The sequence below is a fragment of the Hydra vulgaris genome, chromosome 02 (assembly GCF_038396675.1).
Source record: "Hydra vulgaris chromosome 02, alternate assembly HydraT2T_AEP".
In the NCBI taxonomy this organism is placed as follows: domain Eukaryota; kingdom Metazoa; phylum Cnidaria; class Hydrozoa; order Anthoathecata; family Hydridae; genus Hydra; species Hydra vulgaris.
In genome coordinates, this window is record NC_088921.1 from 49452237 (window position 1) to 49475227 (window position 22991).

At 27.9% G+C, this 22991-nt stretch overlaps 2 protein-coding genes across 5 annotated transcripts in view; both read right to left on the minus strand.

The window, feature by feature from the left end:
* Window positions 1–2160: 2160 nt before the first annotated feature.
* Window positions 2161–17894, minus strand: LOC100204652 (uncharacterized). Of its 4 annotated transcripts, XM_065791231.1 has the most exons (12): window positions 17743–17873; window positions 12782–12862; window positions 12044–12136; window positions 11720–11877; window positions 9128–9230; window positions 8675–8716; window positions 8280–8363; window positions 7980–8147; window positions 6455–6649; window positions 6225–6335; window positions 4934–4999; window positions 2161–2391 (listed from the first exon to the last, which is right to left on the minus strand). In XM_065791231.1, exons 1-12 carry the CDS (start codon window positions 17783–17785, stop codon window positions 2342–2344), a joined length of 1194 nt encoding a protein of 397 aa, XP_065647303.1. In that variant the 5' UTR covers window positions 17786–17873; the 3' UTR covers window positions 2161–2341. The 4 variants fall into 4 exon arrangements, with proteins under 4 accessions (XP_065647303.1, XP_065647305.1, XP_065647304.1 ...); XM_065791233.1 differs by lacking the exon at window positions 12782–12862 and having other exon boundaries at window positions 17743–17894; XM_065791232.1 differs by lacking the exon at window positions 4934–4999.
* A 1049-nt stretch (window positions 17895–18943) lies between these two features.
* Window positions 18944–22991, minus strand: part of LOC100202984 (meiosis 1 arrest protein) — a 78756-nt gene continuing 74708 nt past the window's right edge. The window contains exons 13-14 of the mRNA XM_065791239.1: window positions 20671–20796; window positions 18944–19218 (exon numbers count right to left, since the gene is read on the minus strand). Coding sequence (XP_065647311.1) covers window positions 19039–19218; window positions 20671–20796 — 306 coding nt within the window. The 3' untranslated portion in view covers window positions 18944–19038. The remainder of the gene's footprint in view (window positions 19219–20670; window positions 20797–22991) is intronic.

Sequence of the window (22991 nt, forward strand, 5' to 3'; positions counted from 1 at the left end):
AGCTTATTAAAATCTCTGACTGGTTCAAATCAAACAAATTATCAATTAATATAGAAAAAACTAAATGGATGCTTTTTTACCCAAATTCAAAAAAAAAATTAATTCCAAGTATTACGCCACTTATTTTTGTTGACAATATTGAAATAAAGCGAACAAAAATTACAAAATTCTTAGGCATTTATATTGATGAAAATCTTAAATGGAAACACCACGTTAACAACCTAAATAACAAAACTGCTAGAACTATAGGAATATTATATAAATCAAGAAGTTTCTTAAATAAACATACTTTAACTCAATTATATTATTCCTTTATTCACTGCCATATTAACTACGCTAACATTGCTTGGGGTAGTGTGAACAAAAGTATACTAGAACCTCTTTATCATCAACAGAAACACATTGCACGTCTTATAAACTTTAAAGACCGTTTTACTCATGCCAGGCCTCTCTTACTTGAAATGAATATTTGAAATATATATCAGTTAAACGTTTATAATATTTTATGTTTTATGTATAAATGTAAAACCAACGATTCCCCTTCTTCCTTTCATAACCTATACTCAATAAAAGAAAAAAACAAGTACAATCTACGAAATGATAATTCTATTCGATTACAATTTTCGCATACAAATTTTGGTAAATCTTGTGTTTCTTTCCGAGGAGCCTTTCTTTGGAATAAAATAGTTTTGAAACATTTTGACTTTTCTCATGAATGGACTTATACCTCTTATAAAAGGAAACTTAAGAAAATCATTTTGTCTATTGATTATATACTTTTATACTTTTAATAGGAAATTTATTTGAAAATTTCTATTTTTTATTTAAATTATGTTTTTCTTCTAATATTGTTAAACACAGTTTTTTTTTTATTTATTTTAAAATATGTAACACGTAAATTTGTAACGAATTTGCAGCGGTTCTCGACGACAAGACCTTAAGGTCTTCTACGAGTCTCCGCATTCTTTTTTTTTTTTTTTTTATTATTTATAGTAAAAATCCTTACTTGTAATTGTTTATATTATTATATCTTAACTTGTAATTTTATAAATATTGAAGAAATGTAAAAAAGAAAAAAAAAAAAAGAAAAAAAAAAAAGATGCAACTTTTTATTAAGAAAAACGGGTTTTTTTAAAGTTATTCTCCGCGGAGCTTTATTTTGGTATTTCATGAGTGAAAGTTTTTTCAAAAAATAATATCATTAACTTTTTTAGAGATAGGAAAGATTCATTATTGTTTTTTTTTATGGTTGAGATAATTACTTTTTACTTAAGTATAGACCTTGAAGATGCAATTTTATTTAACTTTTTTTTGTTATTTTTTTTTATTTGTTATTTTGAGTTACATTAAAAAAAGCTCATCTTTGGAAACTGGTTTCCTAAGATGAGATAATTGGGTGCGTTGAAAATGACGCGATATTTGGTATAAAGATTTTTTTTTAATGAACTATTCATTTATATTCTTTAAGAGGAAAGATTAAATTATGATAATCTGCAAAACTAAATATAAATATAATATTTCGGCTGCAAGAAAACGATATACTGTTAAAATGCTCTACATACGCAACTTTCCCCTATTCAATTTTATTGATTTTAATTCAAATTGTTCTTCATAGTAATACGAAACTTTTTCTAAAATTTTATTTAATGAGTTAATATGGTTTAAAAATCATTATTAAAACAGTAATTGGGGTCCTAACATGGTTTTTTGAGCCCGTAAAGTATCTCTTTAAATTTTTTAAAATTATTTTTCTTTTTTTATATGCAGTAAAAGGTGTTTTTTAGGTCGAACATCAGTGACACAATTTAGATGGTATAAGACCACCTTAAATAGAAGATTAATAGGTATTTACCCATCATTTTATTTACCCGACATTTTTTATGTTGAAAATGTTGCAGAGACCAACTTCAAACTCAATTTTCTCTCTCAGACGGTGTTTACAGATTTTTATTTTTATGCCAAATGAACCGTAAGTGTCTCTATATTACTGGACTTTAGTTAAAATAGGAATGGGTTACTTGGATAACTGAAAGTTATCCAAGTAACCTATTCCTATTTTATAAAGCAATGCAATTTATAACTATGTATGTAACTAAATGTACTTTAAACTATTCTCATTATTATCATAAACATTCCCACGATTATTGATGAAATACAGAATTAACAAAAAGCGTTTCACAACATTTTTTTAACTAATTAAACAATAATTGTTTACACAAGTTAACAATAAAAATGAAAACATTTAATCTTATCATTTACAAAATTTGGTCGAATACATCGTATTACTAATTTACAAAAAAGTCAATTACATTAAAAAAGTGAACGTACAGAACAAAAACCGTTAATTTTTGTAGATAATATCCTGTCTGGATAAAACAGCGCTTCCTCCACCTAAGAAAAATTCATAAAATATGAAAATAATCTTTAACATAAAATTAAAAAATTAAAAATTTTGCACGAATATTAGATAATAAAACAACAACAATAACGATTTTTATTTAAAGTATTTTTTGTAAACGTTTCATAAATGAATATTAGCAAAATTTCAAGAAATAAAAAGAATTACCAAAAGTGAAAAACGTTAAACAAGGAATTGGAAGTTTATAAACCGGGTTAATGACCTCGGGTACCTAATTCTAAAAATATAAGTAACCAGTCATTTCAGGAGAAAAAAAAACAAACGTTAATGAAGAAACTATAAAACTGGTTTCAATGAAAAACTGGTTCAATGGTTTTCATAAAATTGTAAATGCTCTATGGTTTCCATCCTGTATTTTTCACCAGAAGTAACTTGCCAATTTAAATAAAGTTGTAATTAGATCGTTGGAACTGCAACTGAAAAGTATAATAAACTTGTGAATTCTTTTGTTGCAAATAAATGTATCAATTCAAGCATAAACCAGAACTTCAGATTTTTCCTGCGATAAAAAACTAAAGGTCTTTAGGTTTTACCACGAAAAAGATGATTTGGTGAAAATGTTTAGTAGAAAAATTTAAAAGAACAACCTGGTACTGGTATCGTGGAGATGGAAATCCTCATTTTTAGGAGGTAGTTCAAAGGTATTTATTTTTTAAAGAACTGGATGCATCGGTTCAAGAAAATATCGTTATAATAAGACACGCCAGTGAATGGAAAAGCTTTAAATCTTTTGATCTAGTTTTTTGTCTTAATTCATGTTTAAATTACTTCAATTCATATTCATTTCATGGTTCATTTACAAGCTCAAAAGTAGATGTATGATATAAAACTATACCTCAAATAAATTTTTGCCGTATTTGACAAATATAAATTTTATTGGCAAAGATTATGAGTGATAAAGTGAAGACCATCGTTATTGTCAGTTTTCCTGATTATATTTTAACCAATTTTGTGGAAATTTTGTGGCTTTATGTTGGAAAAACTTAGTCAAAACTTTTTTTTAAATAAAAAGCTTTAAGGGCATACATTAGTATGTGTTTTGTAGATTAAATTTTTATCATTTTTATTAACTTGGTTTTGACAAAAATCTACAAACTTAGACATATCTAATTTTTACTGAGTATTGAAGCTCCTAAATAGCAGAGTTTTTTCAAGACAATTTAAAATACTTAAAACTGTTAAATCAATTTTGCTCAGTTTTCTAATCAGTGTTTTTAGTGTTTCTAACTAAGGAATTATCTAACTACTCTTTGTGAAGAATATATTTTTTGTATCATCATTTTTGTACTCATCCAAACACTGTTGCTTGCTATAATCTGACATGATAAGTTTATAACACAATTGGTTAATATAATATTTTAAACTATTATAGAAAAATATTTGTAAAATGACACACCCCAGTGTATATACAGTGTCAGTGCCCTGGGGTGTATATATGTATATACACCCCAGGACAAAAAAGCTCCTCTAATTCTTTCTTTTTTAATTATATATATATAGGGGAGAGTGGGGCACCATGAAACATTGTAATTCTGAAGGCATCTTACCCACTTTCATATACTGAAACAGTTACTACTAGAGCTATGTTTTGAAAAAAAAATTATATTGTTTGACATCTTTAGGCCTGTGAGGGTTCGAAATTTGTGTTGACAAAGTAATTTATTAGTTTTTAAAGTTCATAGTTTTAAGGTATCTTATTCAATATGTCTATCGACAAATGACATTATTTTGTAAACTACAGTCCATAAGCTCTTTACTTCATTAAACAAAATCATTGAAATAGCAAGTTGATACTAAAGATGAAGAGATTGTTTTTTATTAGCAAGTATTGATAGCAAACAACTTGATACAGCATTTGTTGGGGGCCTGAAAAGTTTAGAATAGTATTCCATTGGGTCATAAACAATTCTATAAATCATTTATTTTAATATTTACAGTCAATTTTAAAGAGATTTATGTAAATATAATACAAGGAGATCCAATTTTAATACAAAGCTATTTATTGACACTTAAGAATGACACTTAAAAACGATATATTATCTGGTCTTCTAAAATGTGATTTGGACCACTGGATGCATTATTTGGGCTATAACTATTAATTTGGGTAGGGTACCTTAAAACAAATTTCTAATTTTACTTTAAATAGTCTTACAAATTTAATCTGCTATATTTTGATAATTTATAAATTTAATTTTGTAAGAATCAATTTATTCTACAAATTAAACCAATCCCCTAAAAAAAAGGCCTATTAAAAAAAAAAGTTATGTGGTGCCCCACTCTCCCCTATATATATATATATATATATATATATATATATATATATATATATATATATATATATATATATATATATATATATATATATATATATATATATATATATATGTATATAATACTTATGTTATAAATATTTTATATACACACACATAAATCAAAATAATATAAAATTTAATATAAAATGACATGCACGCGAAATTCCGTGACATGTCTTTCCTTTGTACACAAATTACATACTGTATGGATCTCCGCTTATGTTATCTAGGTAAACATTGCGATGCCTTGCTGCATAATTTAATTTTTCTAAAAGTAAAGTTTTACAAATGATACATGTTTTACAGATAGTGATATTTAAAGACAAGAGAAAAAATTAAGTTCAGTTTTCATGTCGTTACTCATTAGTTACTAGTTCTTTTCGGTTCTTACTTGTTAGCTACTTTCTACTTGTCTTTTCCAGTAGTTAATAGTTAGTTACAAGTCTTTTTTCATAATAGTTTAATAGTTTGTTACTAGTTCTTCTGGTCATTTAACTCATTATTAAACTAAATTTAAGGTTGTTGTAAACTTTTTTTGTTTAACATCATGTCAAGATAATATAAATAACAATATAAAAAATTAGTAATATAGAAAAAATACATAATACAGAAAAATATAATTTTTAAGACATTGAATTTATATAGCATTTATGAACCTTTAGACACAAAGATTATCTTTTGGTATGTAGTATGTTAATAGTTTATTTTATTCATAGTATTTTGTACATTTTTTTATACAAGACCACCAAGAAAGAAGGGCAATTGAAATAGTTTGATCTGAGTAATCAATAACACCCATTACAGTAAAAATCACAACTATATATGTTAATTTAACCAGTTAATTGTATTTTAGAGGTGTACCATTTCAAGATAACAGAAATAATTGCATAACCAATACCAAAGAGGCAACAACCTATAAGTAAAGTCAAGACAGTCAGCGCTTATCATCCAAAGCAGGAAACAATCTAAAACAAGTCTATGCGAGCTTATTAGATGAAGAAATGTGAGGCTGGTCAACAGAGATTTGAATGTGAGACTGGTCAACAAAGTCTTTTCCTAGGAGGCCTTCTAAGACATTAGCTAGATGCAGTAAAGATTTGCCTAAAATGAGTATTTTTATTAAAACACTATCTCTAGCCTTTACCTAGAAAAGTGAATCCTTTAAGGTAGTATTATTTGAAGCAGGTTGTACTGGATTCTGCTACCAGTAGCAGAGTGGTCATGATAACCTTGAACCTGATGATCATAATCCTGACCTTGTAATAAATCTTGTTTTAAATAAGGCTAAGTATGCATAGATAATTGTATAAGTATATGAATAATTGATAATTGTATAAGTATATGAATATAATATGTATAAGTTATAAAATCCAACTAGTGGACTTTAACCAATTTAATGCATGGTGCTATAACCAAGAGCATGTTAATCATCTCTTTATATATTACAGAGTGTTTCTTTAGAATTTAAGATTTAGTAGTTTTTTGATACTTACCAATACTTGGTTCGGGTGATGCACTTCTTTTCTTTTGAACAACTTCTTCATTACGCCGAGTAGTTTCGACATCTGAAGGTTGGTTACTTACTACTTTACCATAATTCTGGACTAAAACAAATTTTGATTTTGGTTTTAAAATCGATTTAATACTGAGCATAATGTATTAACTGTTCAAGATAAAAAAAAATAAAAATAAAAATTGCATTAAAAAATTTATTAAAATTTACATGGAAAAGATGGATACATTGCACTATTAATGTAACTTCTAATTTGTGGTGATTGTGGTGCACTAAAGAAATTATTCATTGCTTGTCTCTGAACTAAAGGAGAATATGATGATGGATAAGATCGGAAAAATGCTCTTTGTTGCTGATAAGGTTCAGGGAGTAACTGTTGCTGTGCTGGAGGAGGTTGCATATACACTTAAATATAAAAAACTAAAATGTTTAACTTTCAAAGTAATTTAAAGTAACTTTAAATATTCAAACTTACTTTAATTATTATTTCTATAGATATAAAAAAACAATTACAATACAATATTTATTGTTGAAATTTTTACTCAGTAGTTGTGCAGTGTTTGCTATGTAAGCAATAGGTATGAAATTTAAATGCCACCACATTCCTGTTAAAAAGTTACCCACCAAGTCCCTGGTAATACTATGCTTAAACCTTTCAGCCCCAGACAAAATACAGTAAAATATTTGTAAGTAAAATGTTATCGTCTATTTAAAAGCTACAAAATAAAAAATATTTGTCAAAATTTCACAAAAGAGACCTTGTTTTTTTTGTCAAAAAAATGGTGGTTTTTTTTGCGGTGACCACATTTTTTAGTTAATGTGGTCACATTTACTAAAAAATGTCATAACCTGCATAGCAGGTCACAGGGACTGTAAGGATTAACTTGTTTCTCTGCACAATGGAGTTTTTCAAATTATGTGCTTCAAAGTTATAAGTCTGAGCTGTAATAAAAATTGTCACCTCTGTCAATGTATACCATTTTGGCACTAAAATAAATAAACAAAAAAAAACTTTATGTGACTAAAGCCCTATTTTATTCAACCAAAAAGTACAATGATTGACTAAAGTTAATTGGAATCTCTAAAATCTTTTTTTATGTAATTTAACAGCAAAGTATCTCAATATATATTTTCTCGAACAAACCTAAAGCTTGATAAAGGCTGAGGGATTCTATTTAAATAATTATGGTACTGTACAGTAGACCACCTAATACAGTTTTAAAAATTCCATTCCAAGTTATTATTATTTAATTCCAACCGAAAAAAAATCAGTTTTCTAAATTTAAATTTAAAAGTAATAAAAATACAACTTTTAAAAAAATGCACTGATAAAGTGTTTTAAAGCAATGCACTGGTTCAAAATCTCATTTTAAAATATTGCTACTTCTAGACAAAAGTAATTAAGAAAAATTAAAAGGTCTTTTTATTGGGTCAAAGTGAACAAACTAAAGTTCATGCATCAATATTAATGTTTTAATTATTAATTAGCAATTATTTAATTTATTAATTAAACCATTATCTTAATGTTTTATTCACAAGCCAACACATTCATTTACATTTACGCTTACTAAAAAATGGTTTTATAGTAAACAAAATATTTTTTCAAACAAATGTGTTTTTTATAACTATGCATTTTTGAATGCATAAATACAAATGCATCAAATAATAAAAAACTTACAAATGCATCAAATAATAAATCCTTGCCCAAGTTTGATTTAACTTTTAAAAAACTTACTTGGATATTGTTGCGGAGAAAGATAGCCATTAGAAAATAAAGCATTGGCATTGGATACTTGTGGAATTGATTTCTTGACAGGTTTTTCCCAATTCGGTTTTGCTCGAACAACACCTAGTGCATCCAAGTTCTGTCCAAGGTATGGCATGCGACTTCTGCGATGCCGACCTAAAATGTTTATGAAAAAAAATTAAGTGATGCCATTTTATTTTTAAAGCTTGTGGAAAATATTGAAATGGCTTACAATCAAAAAAGTCTATTTTAATTAAACAAATGGGTTATGTAAAAGTAGTTCCTTACTAATTTTTGGCTCATCTGTAGATCTTTTTTTTTTTTCCTGTTGGAAGTTATTTTCAACTGTTTCAGATAAACCAGCAGCATGTGCTATTGAATTAGAGCATTTAAAACAGGATTGAAAAAAGGAATAAAAAAAGGCATTTGAGAAAATTAGAAAAAGAGTATAGATAAATAGATATATAAAAAATATAGACATATAAATATATATAAATCAATCTAAAAAATATAGATACATAAATATATAAAAATGAATGCAAAAGTTGAATTTGTTTTGTTTTAGCAGTGCCTTGAGAAGTTTGTATGCCTGATTTTTTTCAAGTTTTTTTAATAAGACGTTTTTTTAATAAGCTATATAAGTAGAACTTTTTAAATTAAAAAAATATTTTTAAATTTCAAACCTATAGCATCTTTTTGATAGTCAAAAGCTGTTTCCTCACCAACTAAACAAAAAAATTATGTTGCATAAGAAATTATTTTTTTCAAGTTAAACTATTTAAATTTACAAATTAAAAAAATTAGCATAGTTATTTAAAATATATATTTTTAAAAGCTGCAAATATTTTATATATATGAATGTTCATTATAAATACTTTAAATAAAACTTTTTAAAATAATATTTATAAATATTTTTCAAAATATCTTTTTATTCAACAAGAGCAATAGTAAAAAAACTTTGTTCTGAGTCTCAGTAAAGTTTTAAAAATTTGTTGAGTCTAGGTAAAGCGTTATTTATCCAACTGTTTAGCTAATTAGTCTATGATGGCCTAAAGGAATATCAAACATATCTACTAGTTAAATCAAGTGGTCAGTTTATCTGTCTTTGTTAGTTATTTGAGATAAATGAGACCTACAGTTTTCTTTGCCTTTAAGCAGGTTTGTTGATCGTTCAAACACTCTATGTTCATTATTTACAGGGTGAGGTATTTCAGACTTTTCAATACCATTTTCAGTAACCTATATAAAGATAAAATTCATGACTTAAATTGTCAAGATTTTTATTTCAAAATATCGCATTTTTATTCTCCCACAAAAACTTGTTACTGCACAATAATAATTGTTTTTAGGTCATTCTAACAAATATAGTTTTATTTACAAATATTAATTACAGTAAAGCCATACAACTTGCTATTGAATAATATTAATTGTGGCATCAACAAAATTAATTATTTCATTAAAATATAAAAAAAAGAATTAAATCAGTGGCTCCCAACCTTATGGCGTTAAAGAAAAAAGTCCAAAACTTAAAATAAAAAAATGTGTAGTAGCACAATTCCAATATTAAAAATCTCCAATATAATCTGTTTATACAGATATATATATATATATATATATATATATATATATATATATATATATATATATATATATATATATATATATATATATATATATATATATATATATATATATATATATTCATTATCATCATCATCATCTTATATACATCTGCATAAACTATACTTAAATTGATGGATAAAATTATATAAGATATATTCAGTGACGGATCCAAGGAGGGGGGATCCAGGATCTCAAAGGCCCAAAAATATCTTAGAAATTGAGGACCTATTTTTTTTTTTTTTTTTGGAGACGCAAATATGGTACAAAATACAAAAATATTTCAATATCTACCCATAGCCCCGCCACACACACACACCAAAAAATCCTGGATCCGTCACTGAATATATTTATAACTTTGTTTTTTGGTTTTTTTTCGCAAAAAAAAAAAAAAAAGAATTGTAAATTTATGAATGGTGATGGAATGTATAGTAGCATGGTGTTTGGGTGTAACTTTGTACGAACGTTTCAAAATTAAATCAGCACTTTATATAAATAAATATATATTTCATTTTAATTAATTTATGAAATAATTTTTGAAATAAATTTACTTTATATTTTATCAAAATAAAAATATGTTTAATATGTTTAGGGCGGAGGTGTAACTGATTTACGGGAGATTAAAACGAAGTCATTTTTAATTGAAATTAACGAACATATATTACCCCCTCCCTAGACCCCTTGAATCAAGTACACCTCCACCATTTTAGATTTATTTCTTTGCAATTTTTTTTGGTCTGTGTTCTCAAGCAGCTTGTTTTGCTTGTTAATTTATTTCCGCTAGCTCAACTTGTCTTTTTTTTCAACTTTTAAACTTCTATATTATAATACACAGTTTTTTGAGAGTTATTGCGTGTAGGGGCGATTTTTGGAATAAATCGAGGGGGAGGGGAAGGGGTAGAGTTTTCAAAATTTAAAATCTTCCGACTAAAATTCCGACTAAAAAATCGACTATAAGTTAAAAATTACCATTTTTTGGGAATGTGGAGGTCACACCAATCCCCTTTTCCTTAAAACTGACCTTGACTAGTCAAGGTCAGACTGCATGCCTCTTAATTATATTTCGTGCAGATCATAAATTTATAAAAAATTACGAGTACTCCAGCTGTATAATTTTCAGATGAGGTAGTATTATATACTATATATTATTTATAAAACATTGGTATAAACGATTCACATGTGTCATATGCTACATAATATATAACAATGTTATATATTATACAATACTGATTTATATCATAAGAAGCTGAATTATGTAACAAATTGACCACATTTATAAATGAACTGCTGTTCAAAACATGTAAATTATAGGCAGTTCTGATTTTATTGGGCAGTACTTTTGGTTGCTCTGTAAAATAACAACCTACAAATTGCCACGTTAGAATTATTTTGTTCTATCTTCATATTTTTAAGTTTTGAGATAAAACGATTTAAAAAATAAAAACAGCTTTTTTACTTTTTCTCCGCAACTATTTTACTTATTACTTTCAATTCAATCGAAAAACATTCTAAGGTACATAGCACTGATGCAATCGAAAAACATTCTGAGGTACATAGCACTATCAGTATAGGTACATAGCACTATCAATAACTCAATATTTTGAAAAGGTGGAGATACAACAAGATAATTCTAATGTCGCGAAATGTCAATAAGATTTTAATTTTAAATAATTTCTTACAAATATCTGTTTTTTACCCGTCATAATAACTTTTTTTTAAAAAACAAAAATAATATTTTATCAATTGGTCAGGGCCGTCCTAAAGAAATTTTAAAGAGGAGGGGGGGGGGGGGGAAGCGTATCTGTTTTTTGCCGACTAAGATGTATATATATATATAAAAAAGGTCCTCGTTAGCTGGCATTTGCCGATGGCCAACTATAAATCTAATTTTGCTAACTCCAGCGTCCAATATGCCTCCTACATCCCCCCTCGGGACGCTTCTACATTTGGCGTTCTCCCTAAATTATTTTCAAAAGTCCAAACTTATTTTAATTTTTATCAAATCTCTCCCCCACCAATTAACCGGTCAAATTATTTGGAGATAATAACAAAAACTCTTGAGAGAACCAATTTGGGTGCCACTGATTTAAAATGATTGACTTTATAACCTCGTTTGTGGGCGGAAAGCTGAACAACGAAGTTTCTAATCTTTCTGTTTTACCACGCTCTGGAACTTCAGGTATAGTAGAGCGAACGTTATTGACTTGCATCTGTTGAAGACGTTTCTGAGCAATTATAGCGCGTGCTTGAACTGCTTTTATAGCAGCTGAAATTACAAAAAAGAAAGAAAAGATTATATCATAAAAAAGCTTAGTGGTATTGGAAAAAAAAAAAATTAAATCGTAATGAAATGTCGCGTCATGTTGCATCGTAACTACTAGCAACTGTCTTCCATGAAAAGAAATTGTTTTTAAAAAGATTTTTATGAATACCTTTATAGCCTTCGGCATATGCTTTGGCTATCTCAGCGAATTTTGTATTGTAATGCTCATAATCTTGTTTTTGCTCCTCTGTAATTGGAATTTCTGAAGAAACAATAAAATAAACTATCTTGGTTACGGCAAATAACTTTTACAAGCCCATACACAGCATTCATATGGCAAGTATCAACCGGTAAAATATTTTGTATTTTATAAAATAGTGAATATAAGAAGTGATACAATCGTTAACAATGAACATAGGGAATAGTGTGTGATTTGTTCATGGTTTGTTCCTAATATTTCTTAAATGATTACTAACCATGAGACTTATATCATGACACAGATACTATAGGAATTTGAAAAAGGATTTCTTGACAAGGGATTTTTGTAAAGGAAAAAATGGTTGAGAAAAAAAATCAGTAAGCTAAAGTTTGAATTGATTTTCTTTGCCCCATTCATTTGTTCATGACAAATTTTTCTTTCCCTATTAATCTGTCTAAAAAAAATAAAAATAAAATGAAACAACACAATAATACTTCGTAAAAAAACATCAAATCAAAGGTCGTTAATAAAACTGAAAAATAATCTGTTAATGTGTGAAAATCCTATAAAAATAAAATTTCTGAAATTTTGAATTGTCCCCTTTGTTATGATTACTTTCTGCCATAAATAAAGATAAATAATGTATATATACATATATATATATATATATAAAGAGAGAAAGGTTTGTTTAGTTTTTGATGAACATACCACGAGGAACTGCTGTTACACCAGATCGTTTGCTCTTTTGTATTAAAATATCAATATCTTCACCTAAGTAGGGTTCTCTCCCTGGAAACAAACATTTTTGAAAAAGTAAAAATTCAATTGATTGCGTGTCCATAGAAAATGTATAATTGTTTTGTATACAAAATACGGGGGTCAAAATTGATTATAACAATGGTTAGTAGCGTGCTGTTAATAACTATTTTAAGTTTGAATTTATTTTTTGAGAAGTATCAAATTTTACAATAATCTATAGTTTTTAAATTGTGTAAATAAAAAAAAAACCAAGTGCATTAGTTTAAAAAAAATATTCTTGATATATATTGAAAAAATCAACCGTTAGCTCCCATTAAATCAAACTCACAATAACTTAATCTTCCAGTTAATTGAGCTACTTTTAAATTCCCGTTGAATCTTTATAAATATTTTGCATAAGAAGTACTGGTTAACTCAAAACACCAATAACTTGATAAGTTGAACCATTTTAACTGTTGCCGAGCTAATATTGCCTTGATACTTTGAACTTTAGTGGAAAAATAAAAACAAAATTGATAGCTATTTTTTTTTAATAAACCAAGTTTTTCTTTCAAAAATGGTAAAAATTTTATTCTCTAGTAAATTAAAGTCAACTTGTAAACTCTCGCTATTATCTAAATCGTTTTCCAGGAGCAGAGAGATTTGACTTGGTAAATAATAAAATATGGTCTTTGCAAAATACCAAGATTTTCCTTTTTTCAAATATCCAACTATTGTTTGATTGCGAGTTTTTAAACAAACTGCATAACAATGTTCAGTTTTTTATAATTTATTTTTTATTTCCCATGAAACTTGTTTCATGGGAAATTTGACTGTACAGATATTAGTCAATAAGAATCTTGTAACTTAATTGTAATTTATACTAAAATTTTCTAATCTTTAAAATCAACAAAACTAGTTTGTTCCAAAGGTAGCGATATTTGAGAGTCATTACAAGTCTTTCATGACTGACATTTTCTAAGAGCAAATCTAGCTATCATAATAAATCTATTTTCCATAATTGCACTGAATTTGCTATCGTGCCAATCAAAATTTGCTTTAACTGACATAACAAAGAGATAGGGTTGATGTTGTGTTGATATATAAGTAGCAAACGCATAGTTTGTGAAGCATTGATGCATCACTTGTAATTTTAAAACACAATTTAGTAAATAAATCTGACAACGTCAGGATGTTCAATTAAGTTGAAATTTAAACTAATGCATTAACATCGACATCGGCTTCCAAATGCATCGACCGTTTAGCTAATGAATCTGCATCGGATTTGAATGCTATTGGCTGATGCCGATAATTTAAGAAGCAATTTTTTTTTTACTGATTTGTTTTGCGTTTTTTATACATATATAAAAAATTTAAATGCATATTCCTAAAACATTTATTTAAAATTTTTAACTATATCAAATGTAATTTAAAATATAAAATACAAAAATTACAATAAAAATAATTTAAATATGGAATATTTTGTTTTAGAGTATAAATTTAAATAAAGATGCATTGTTATTGGTCTGTACCCATCGGTGTTGTCAAAAAGTAGGAATTGGTGCAACTGTACTAATTATTAAAAAATAAAAAAGTGAAGAATTTCTTTAGGATTGAACTGATAAATATTGCAAATCAAAATGAACAATCGAAATGATATTTAAAAAAATATATATATGGTATAACAGGGTTAGTTCAGCAATTTTTACTTAATCTAACAGATCTTATGAATAGTGAAACACTTTTTTCATTATTGAAAAGATAGTTTAACTTGATGGCGTTATATCCTACAATGCAATTTAGATAATAATTTAAATACAACATAATGATAATTAAAGCTAGAAGTGACGTAATAAATATTATTGTTTCAATAAATATTTATAAAATAAATTAGAGAATAAAATGCGTTATTTAACTTTGTTAAGTTTTATAAATATGAATATGGTATGACTAAATAGTGGTAAAACGCCATTATTGGGCCTATATAATAGTTGTTTTAGTCTGTTATATAAAAAATTGTTTTAGTCATCCGTAAAGTTATAAATTTCAAGATATTCTCGAACAAAAATCACCTTGACCCCAACCATGGATATAAACCCTTTAACCATCAAAATTTGATTATATGCATCAGTGGCTGTTCTAGACCGTTTTCGACAGCGCTGACCGTATTTGTGCGCTGCCCCAATTCAGAAATTGAGGAATTTTTTTTTTACGGCAAATATCGTTTTTTTTGCGAAAAAATGCTTACGTACGACAAATTTCCATACGAAAAGGCGCAGGCACGGAGGGCACCATCGCCCAAATCATTTACCTAGAATAGCCCTTGTATATATATATATATATATATATATATATATATATATAATATATATATATATATATATATATATATATATATATATATATATATATATATATATATATATATATATATATATATATATATATATATATATATATATAATATATACATATACAGTGGGTTGCCAAATTATTAGAGACACTTTTTAAGTAATTTTAAAGTTTAAATAATTTTTGCGAGCAAATAAATTGTTTTTAAATAATTTTTTTGTGTATTTTAGTTACTAATATAACTATAATTGTTTTTAAACTGTGGCAATTGTGTCAGTCCACCCTATCTGTCAAAAAGTTAGGTTATTACTTAATTAGCTGTCAATTGTTGAAAAGTGTGGTTGGAGTAAATTCAAAATTGATTTCAATTATTTATTTTTGGAACAATTTTTTTGCAAGTTTTTCGAGTTCAGAACTATTAAACCAAAGTATTGGTTAATAGTTAAATTAGTTATAGTTAATAATTTATTATTTTTGCTAATTTTAATGCATAAATCCTGACCTGTAACCATTTTCACATCTCATTAATTTTTTTAGTATGGGCAAGTCTCCAGACTTAACCTCAAGAAAAAGAAGGGAAGTAAAAACCTTACTTCTTCATTCTACACATTCTCAGAGAGAGATAGCAGCAATTGCAAGTGTTTTAAAGTCAGTAGTGAGCCAAATTAAAAGAAAAATTGGTACAAATGTACCTCTAGAATCAGACCGTGTTGGCAAAAGTGGCAGAAAAAGGATCACTACTTGACGTTGTGACCGTAAAATTAGAGATATCTGTCTTAAAAACAGAAAAAAAAGTGTGGCTCAAATAGCTACAATAATGAACAATGAAGGAATTAACCTCTCCAAAAGGACGATTCAGAGAAGGTTGGCTGAAGAGAATTTAATGGGCTGTTGTCTAACCAAAAAACCACATTTAACTGAAGCCATGAAAAAAAGCGACTGGAATATGCTAGAAAACATTTGCATATGACTATTGAAGACTGGAGTAGAGTAAATATAATTTATAATATTGTAAGAAACTAGAAAAATTTAAGGTAAATAATCTAAAATATCTTTGAAATGCTTTACAGGTCTGCTTCTCGGACGAATCAATATTTCAAATTTTGATGGACAAAAGCTCATTTGTTCGACGACACCTAAGAGAAAAATTCCACCAGAACTGCCTTTTGGAAAAGGTTAAACATCCTGTGAGTGTAATGGTGTGGTCTGTGATCTCAGTCAAGGGTATGGGCTGCCTTTACATTGTGGAAGGGACCATGAGGCAAGACCAGTACAAGCGAGTACTGGAAAACAGACTCCTGACCCAGGTTCAAGAATGGTTCCCTGGTAATGAAGAGTATATGTTCATGCATGACTCAGTACCGTGCTATAAAGCTAGAAGTGTACAGCATTCCTAACTGAAAAAAAAGTGCGTGTTTTGCCGTGGCCAGGGAATTCACCGGATATGAACCCCATAGAAAATTTATAGGAGTTCACAAAACAGGAAATTGCCAAAGAAATCATCACTACCAAACAGCAATTGATAGAAACCCTTATAATAGAGTGGAATTGGACCCCCAGTCATCAACACAATGCAAAAGTCTGCACAGAAAGCATGCCCCGACGCCTGAAAGCCGTTATTGTTGCAAAGGGTGGCATTACGAAATATTAAGATTTATTTATAATATTAACTTATTTGTTATGTTAAAACTTTAAAAAAAAAAAAAAAAGCTATAAATAAGTAACTGCATTGTTTTATATTTAAAATAAAGCTCTCTAAGAAAAAAAAATAACTACAAGATACATATTTATTCATTAAAATAGTTTATATTTTAAAATTACTTAAAAAGTAAAGTGTCCCTAATAATTTGGCAACCCACTGTATATATATATATATATATATATATATATATATATATATATCCCTTAAAATCGCCTCTGTAAAAAACTTAGATTTATCTAACATACCGATAAACGCTTGGTTTTAAGAAGTTAAAAATAAAATATTTTGAAATAGTTAAATATTTTAAACAAGTAAAATGTTTTTATTTTTAAATCTCGGATTTTTTTTTTTTTGAATACGAACCTCCAAATTGTAAACAAATGTTTACAATTTGGTGAATGTAAAATGAAGACCAGAAAAGAAATCGGCACGATTAACCGTATGGTTAAAAATTTTGTTTAACCTGCTAATCAATTCACAGCGAATTTAAAATAGCCATCTAGGTTTATTAGATCTGTTAACAACTGACTAATAGCAAGTAAAATCTGCCGACTATAAAAAATTTGTAATTCAAAACTGATTATTTCAAAAACGAGTTTTTTTTTACTTTTGCTAAAAACCATTAAAAAAAATTGTAAGGGAACGATAAATATTCCTTGAATTTGTTCAATATACTAATAATGAGAAAATAGGAGTTAAGAAGAAAGAAAAGTCAGTAAATATATTTATTTACTTTATACTAAAAGTTAGTATCTTAGTTTCAAGAGTTGTCCTCTTTCGCTTGTCTATGCGTTTTTTTTTATATACTATAGGTACTAAAATCCGCATAAAAGTGTTTAATGTATATTATTTTAACAATATAAAAAAACGCTTGTACCTGCGTAAGCAACAACAATCATGCAAGCTAATATTGTCAGCATCTTAACACTTCAATGTTCTCAAGTTAATTTTTTCTGCAAATAAAAATTTTGCAAATAATTTGCATGCACGAGACTACTTGCAAACTTTCGCTGAGCAATCAGGCTACGACGCTTCAATGCTCACAGCTGCTGAACAGCAGGTTTTTTCCAGGACATCTGTTTTTGAAAAAAAAAAAAATTATAAACGTCTTTTAAATTTTATTAATAAGCATTTTTAGTGTTAGATTGGTTTGTTTTTCTGAATATTTATTTTTTTGTAAAAGTTATTTTAACAATTAATAATGCTAAGACCGATTTTATCGAACATCATTTGCCTCAAGAGCGATTTTTTCAAAAGCTATGAAATTTCTCGTGATTTAAAAAATTTCGGGTAATAATTTAATTATCTAACAAGATAATAACTTGCGATTAACAAATAGATTAATAAGATTGTTTAAAATAGAAAAAAAGTAGAAATAAAATTTAGTTAAAAAATAATAATATAATCTTGTTTGTACTAAAAAGCGGAAAATAAACTTTTTAATTTAAATTAAATAGTTCAGTAAACTAAAGATTGACAGGTCTTCACAAGGTGCATTTCGAAACAGATCTGTCAATTTTTAGTTTACAGAACTATTAAATTTAAATTAAAAAGTTTATTTTCCGCTTTTTAGTACAAAAAAGATTTATTAATTAACAAATGTTTTTGCTATATTTTATTTTCTACTCTTTCTCTTTTCAATCAGTCACGGTAATTAACAATGCGAATTATTGTTATGAAATATTGCACTAATCCTACTAGGACCTAGTAACAAGTAACATTGGTTCAATATCTGTACAATGTTTATCTCAATATAAAACTCTAGGCCCTAAATATTTTTCAAAATATAGTAGCCTTAAAATATTTGGACTAAGAGTATTAGACAACCTTAGACGAACATGAGATCACCCTCGTCTAAAATCTAAAAACCTGAAAAATAATAAATAGCTAAAATCGATTTTCTGGTCCTCAAAATTTTATATTAATTGCCCGATTTAACCCTAATTTGGGTCTGCTTGACCAGTCTGATTGAAACTTCTTAAGACACATCTGCATATGTTAATACACAACTGCAGTAATAATTTTTTTAATACCTTAAGATATTATGCATAAAAAAAATGAATAATATAACATATATAGTATAACAAGAATGAATAGTATTTTGAAAACTAATAATAGAAGAAAAAAATTAGTTTCGGTTTCAATGCGCATTAAAATCGAATTTCAAAAAAACTCATAGCTGAGAAGGAAAGGATGAATTTCGCTGTGACTGCAAAACACATTTATTTTCAAATCTTCGATTGTTGGGGCTTGGTGGTTTCACTACACATCTGCTCTTTTTAACAAGTGATTGATAGCTAAAACTTGGTACTAACTTTTTAACATTGCTTATAATCTCTGGTTTATCCAATTCCTAAAGAGAGAAATAATTTCTTAATAGTAAATGCCCACGTAATAAAATAATTACAAAGGTAAACGTGTTAAAGGAAGTAACGTAGTGGAAGATGAGGGTGTGGCGGATTAGTGTCACAAAATTTTGATAGTCGCAAATTTGATTGTCGAAAATGTGAAAAAGGAATAGTGTCACAAATTGTCGCAAGATTGATTGTCGAATAACAGAATAAGGAATAATGTCGCAAATGAATTTAATGAATAGTATCGAAAATAGAAAAATGAATAATGTCGCAAAGGAGTTTAATGAATAGTGTCGAAAACAAAAAAACGGAATAGTGTCGCAAATGAATTTAAGGAATAGCGTCGAAAAAAAACAACAACGAAATAGTGTCGCAAATGAATCTAAGGAATAGTGTCGAAAACATAAAAAAGGAATAGTGTTGCAAAAAGTGAAAACGGAATAGTGTCGAAAATAGTAAAAAAAGAGTAGTGTCGCAAATGAATCTAAGGAATAGTAATTACTGTTTGCGACACTATTCTGTTTTTACTAATTGCGACACTATTCCGATTTTACTATTTGCAACATTATTCCGTTTTTACTACTTGCGACAATATTCCGGTTTTACTATTTGCGACATTATTCCTTTTTTTTTTGCGACACTATTCCTTTTTTTCGTTTTCGACACTATTCCGATTTTACTGTTAGCGACATTATTCCTTTGAATATTTGCGACACTATTCCTTTTTTTTGTTTTCAAAACTATTCATTAAATCTTTTGCGACACTATTCCTTTTTTTTTGTGACATTAGGCCTTTTTAATAAATTCGACATTATTCCGAAATTCATTTTTCGACATTATTCCTGTCACCCAAGATGAGATAACATAAGGTACAAGAAGACAAAAAAGGAATGATAATGAGATGAATAAAAGATATGGATGTGGCGTGATGTAAAACTAAAAAGAAAATTAAAATTAATTATGTTTTACTTTAAAAAAAAAATAATTAAAAATCAACAATTTTTTAATTTTTATTCTCGAATAATTTTTTTCTTATTGGTCAACAAAGTGCTTTAAGAAGTCAACAAAGTGCTTTAAGACGTCAGGAAAAATTACGTTCTTACGTCACGAAAACTACGTCACAGCCTTACGTCACAGAGCACCACCGAATAGTATTAACTAGGAGTTTCATGCCTCTATACTAATGTCACAAATACGGCCAGAGCTGGCATTGAACCTTGGGTTTCTTGATTTCAAAGCAAGCGCCTTAACGGCTGCTAATTTAAATGAAATTTGCAAAACTACCGATGAATTTTGTCGAGGAATTTTGGGCCTAGTTGCAGTACGTTAGTACTTTAACTTCAGCATTAGTACTGAAGTACGTATTAAAATTAAATGATAACTAAATCTAACATATTTTATATATAATAAAGTCTAAAGTATAAAATATATATTAAGTATCTTAAACATACTTGTTTCCGTTTATTTGCACAAAACTTGCTTTCGAAACCACCAGTAGAAAAACATGTTGTTGACTTGTTTTCGCTAACGTAAAGGCCAGAAGTAAAACTAAACGGATTATATGTAGCAGCAACAATCTAAATTAAATCGCTTTCATTTAGACGTAAAGCAACTTTATATTACCTTTATAGAGTAAGAGTTATTTCTGATTGCAAGAGGTCCAGGTGAGCTAGAAACGCGTCTATTAAAAACAATAGTATGCTTTAGAAATTAATACAATTTTACATTGCTTATAACTATCTAAATACATTTTATGTGAACTTTTTTTTTAATCTCTAACAAATTGATATAATTTTTACTATGATAAAAAACATTGCCATTGTTAAATTTTCCGAAACGAACTCGGCGCAGGAGTTTAACAAAATGACTGAATACAGACGGAACAAAAAGTTATCAGAATAAAAGCTTGGTAAATAAATCTTTAAGATCTTCAGAACTGTTATGCTACCTTTATTGTTGATGAAAACTAGCCAAGAACTCATGCAATGTGCTACAGTAGCGTAAGAATCGGGGGGCAAATTTTGTTTTTGCCCCAGGCGCAAACAATTGAAGGGGTACCAAAAAACTTGTTTTATTATAAAAATGTTTTGTCATAAAAGAATTGATTTTTACTATAAAAAGCTGCCTTTTTTTTATTTTGGCCCAGGAGATAATGACCCTCGCTACGCCACAGGTGTGCTTTTTACCAATACCTTTCACGGTGCCTACCAGAAAAAGAATTAAAACCATAGCATGTCATCAATTCCATGCTTTATTCATACTTTTCAGGTATGTATTCATGACTCTATAACATAGAGTCTATATGTAGCCAAAAATCCATCGAAGAAATTTTAACTTTATGAAAAGGAATAACAACACATTTTAATCATTCGCCAATAGCATGTGCAAAATTAAAACCATTTCAGCAGCAATTAAGTATCGTACCTCACAAAAATTTGTGACCTTGACTGTAAATATAGTTATTTCTCAAAAAGAAACTTTATATATTTAAGCAAAATTAATTAGCACAAATTAGCGTTATTTTGTGAAAACAATTCAGCGCATGAAATTTCAAAAACTTTTATTGCAATATTTGGAATAAAACTTTTACTGCAATTTTTGGAATAAAAGCTTGGTAAAAAAATAAAAATGGACGTGGTGCTGGGTACCCGGGGACTCGGCGAACCCGGCATACTCGGCAAACCCGGGAACCCAGAATCGGGGACTCGGCGTAAACTGGTTCCGGCACATCTCTAAATAATAGATAACTTCAAAAATTAAATTCTTGAAAGACTATTTTAAGTTTAAATGCGATTTGAAATAAATTAGAACACAAAAAATAAAATAAAAAGGAAAATCCAAATTAATTTAAAAAAATCGACCTACATAAACACAAGTTGTATTGAACTAGTTCAATACAATGTTTTAATGAATTCTATCAGTGACGGATCCATGCGGATGGGGGTATGCATCCCCCCTTCCCCACCGTTTTAATGATTTCTATGCAACAAGTTTTTTTTTATATACACTCAAACCTCTTTTTATACGGTCCTTTTTTATGCGATACTTTAATTGAGCGTTTTGTTTTTGTTGCGATTTTTTATGTGCGATCTCATTTAATTTAATTTTTGAACGCGCAATAATTTCAATCTCAACGATTAAAACGTGTAATATGAATGTACATACGTCATTATATAGTTACTGTTATGAACATGCAACCACAAATTGCGTTACATTGTCAGACTACAAAGGATAATTGTTATACATTTTGATAAGTTTTGTATGTATAAAATAAATACGTATGTGAATAAAATATATAAAAATACTCGTATGTGTTTTATCTAAATCAAATTTTTTTATGCGGTCCGTATCTAACCGCATAAAATAAAATGTTTTTAATATTGTTTCGAAAACTATTTTTATAGGTACTCCTGAAGTTTTGTGATTTTTTTAAAATGCGTTTTCTTTTGTGCGGTCCCTATCTACCGTACAAAAAGAGGTTTGAGTGTATATAAAAAACAGAGCGTAGAATCGGTATTACTTTTTGCGGCATTTTTATTTTTTTCAATTTTTTATCAAATTTATAAACCGAAGTTTATATAAATTTTTTGTAATTGTTTAAAAATTAGAAGCGCAACAAAAACAATAAGGGAGTAGGGTGGTGGGGGCTAAAGACCCCATACCCCAAGCCCCCACTGTCTACACCCATGAGAATATGTCACTCATTGAACAAATTTTCAAAATATAGTTTATTATACTAAAAGACATTTTAAACTGAAAACTTCTTTCATTA

Coding starts and splice junctions, on each gene's coding strand:
- LOC100204652 (XM_065791231.1), bottom strand. CDS start 17,785: ATGCTGACAATATTAGCTTGCATGATTGTTGTTGCTTACGCAG. Junction 8,364..8,674: donor CTATCAAAAAGATGCTATAG/GTTTGAAATTTA, acceptor CTAATTCAATAG/CACATGCTGCTGGTTTATCT. Junction 2,392..4,933: donor CATAAGCGGAGATCCATACA/GTATGTAATTTG, acceptor AATTTTTCTTAG/GTGGAGGAAGCGCTGTTTTA.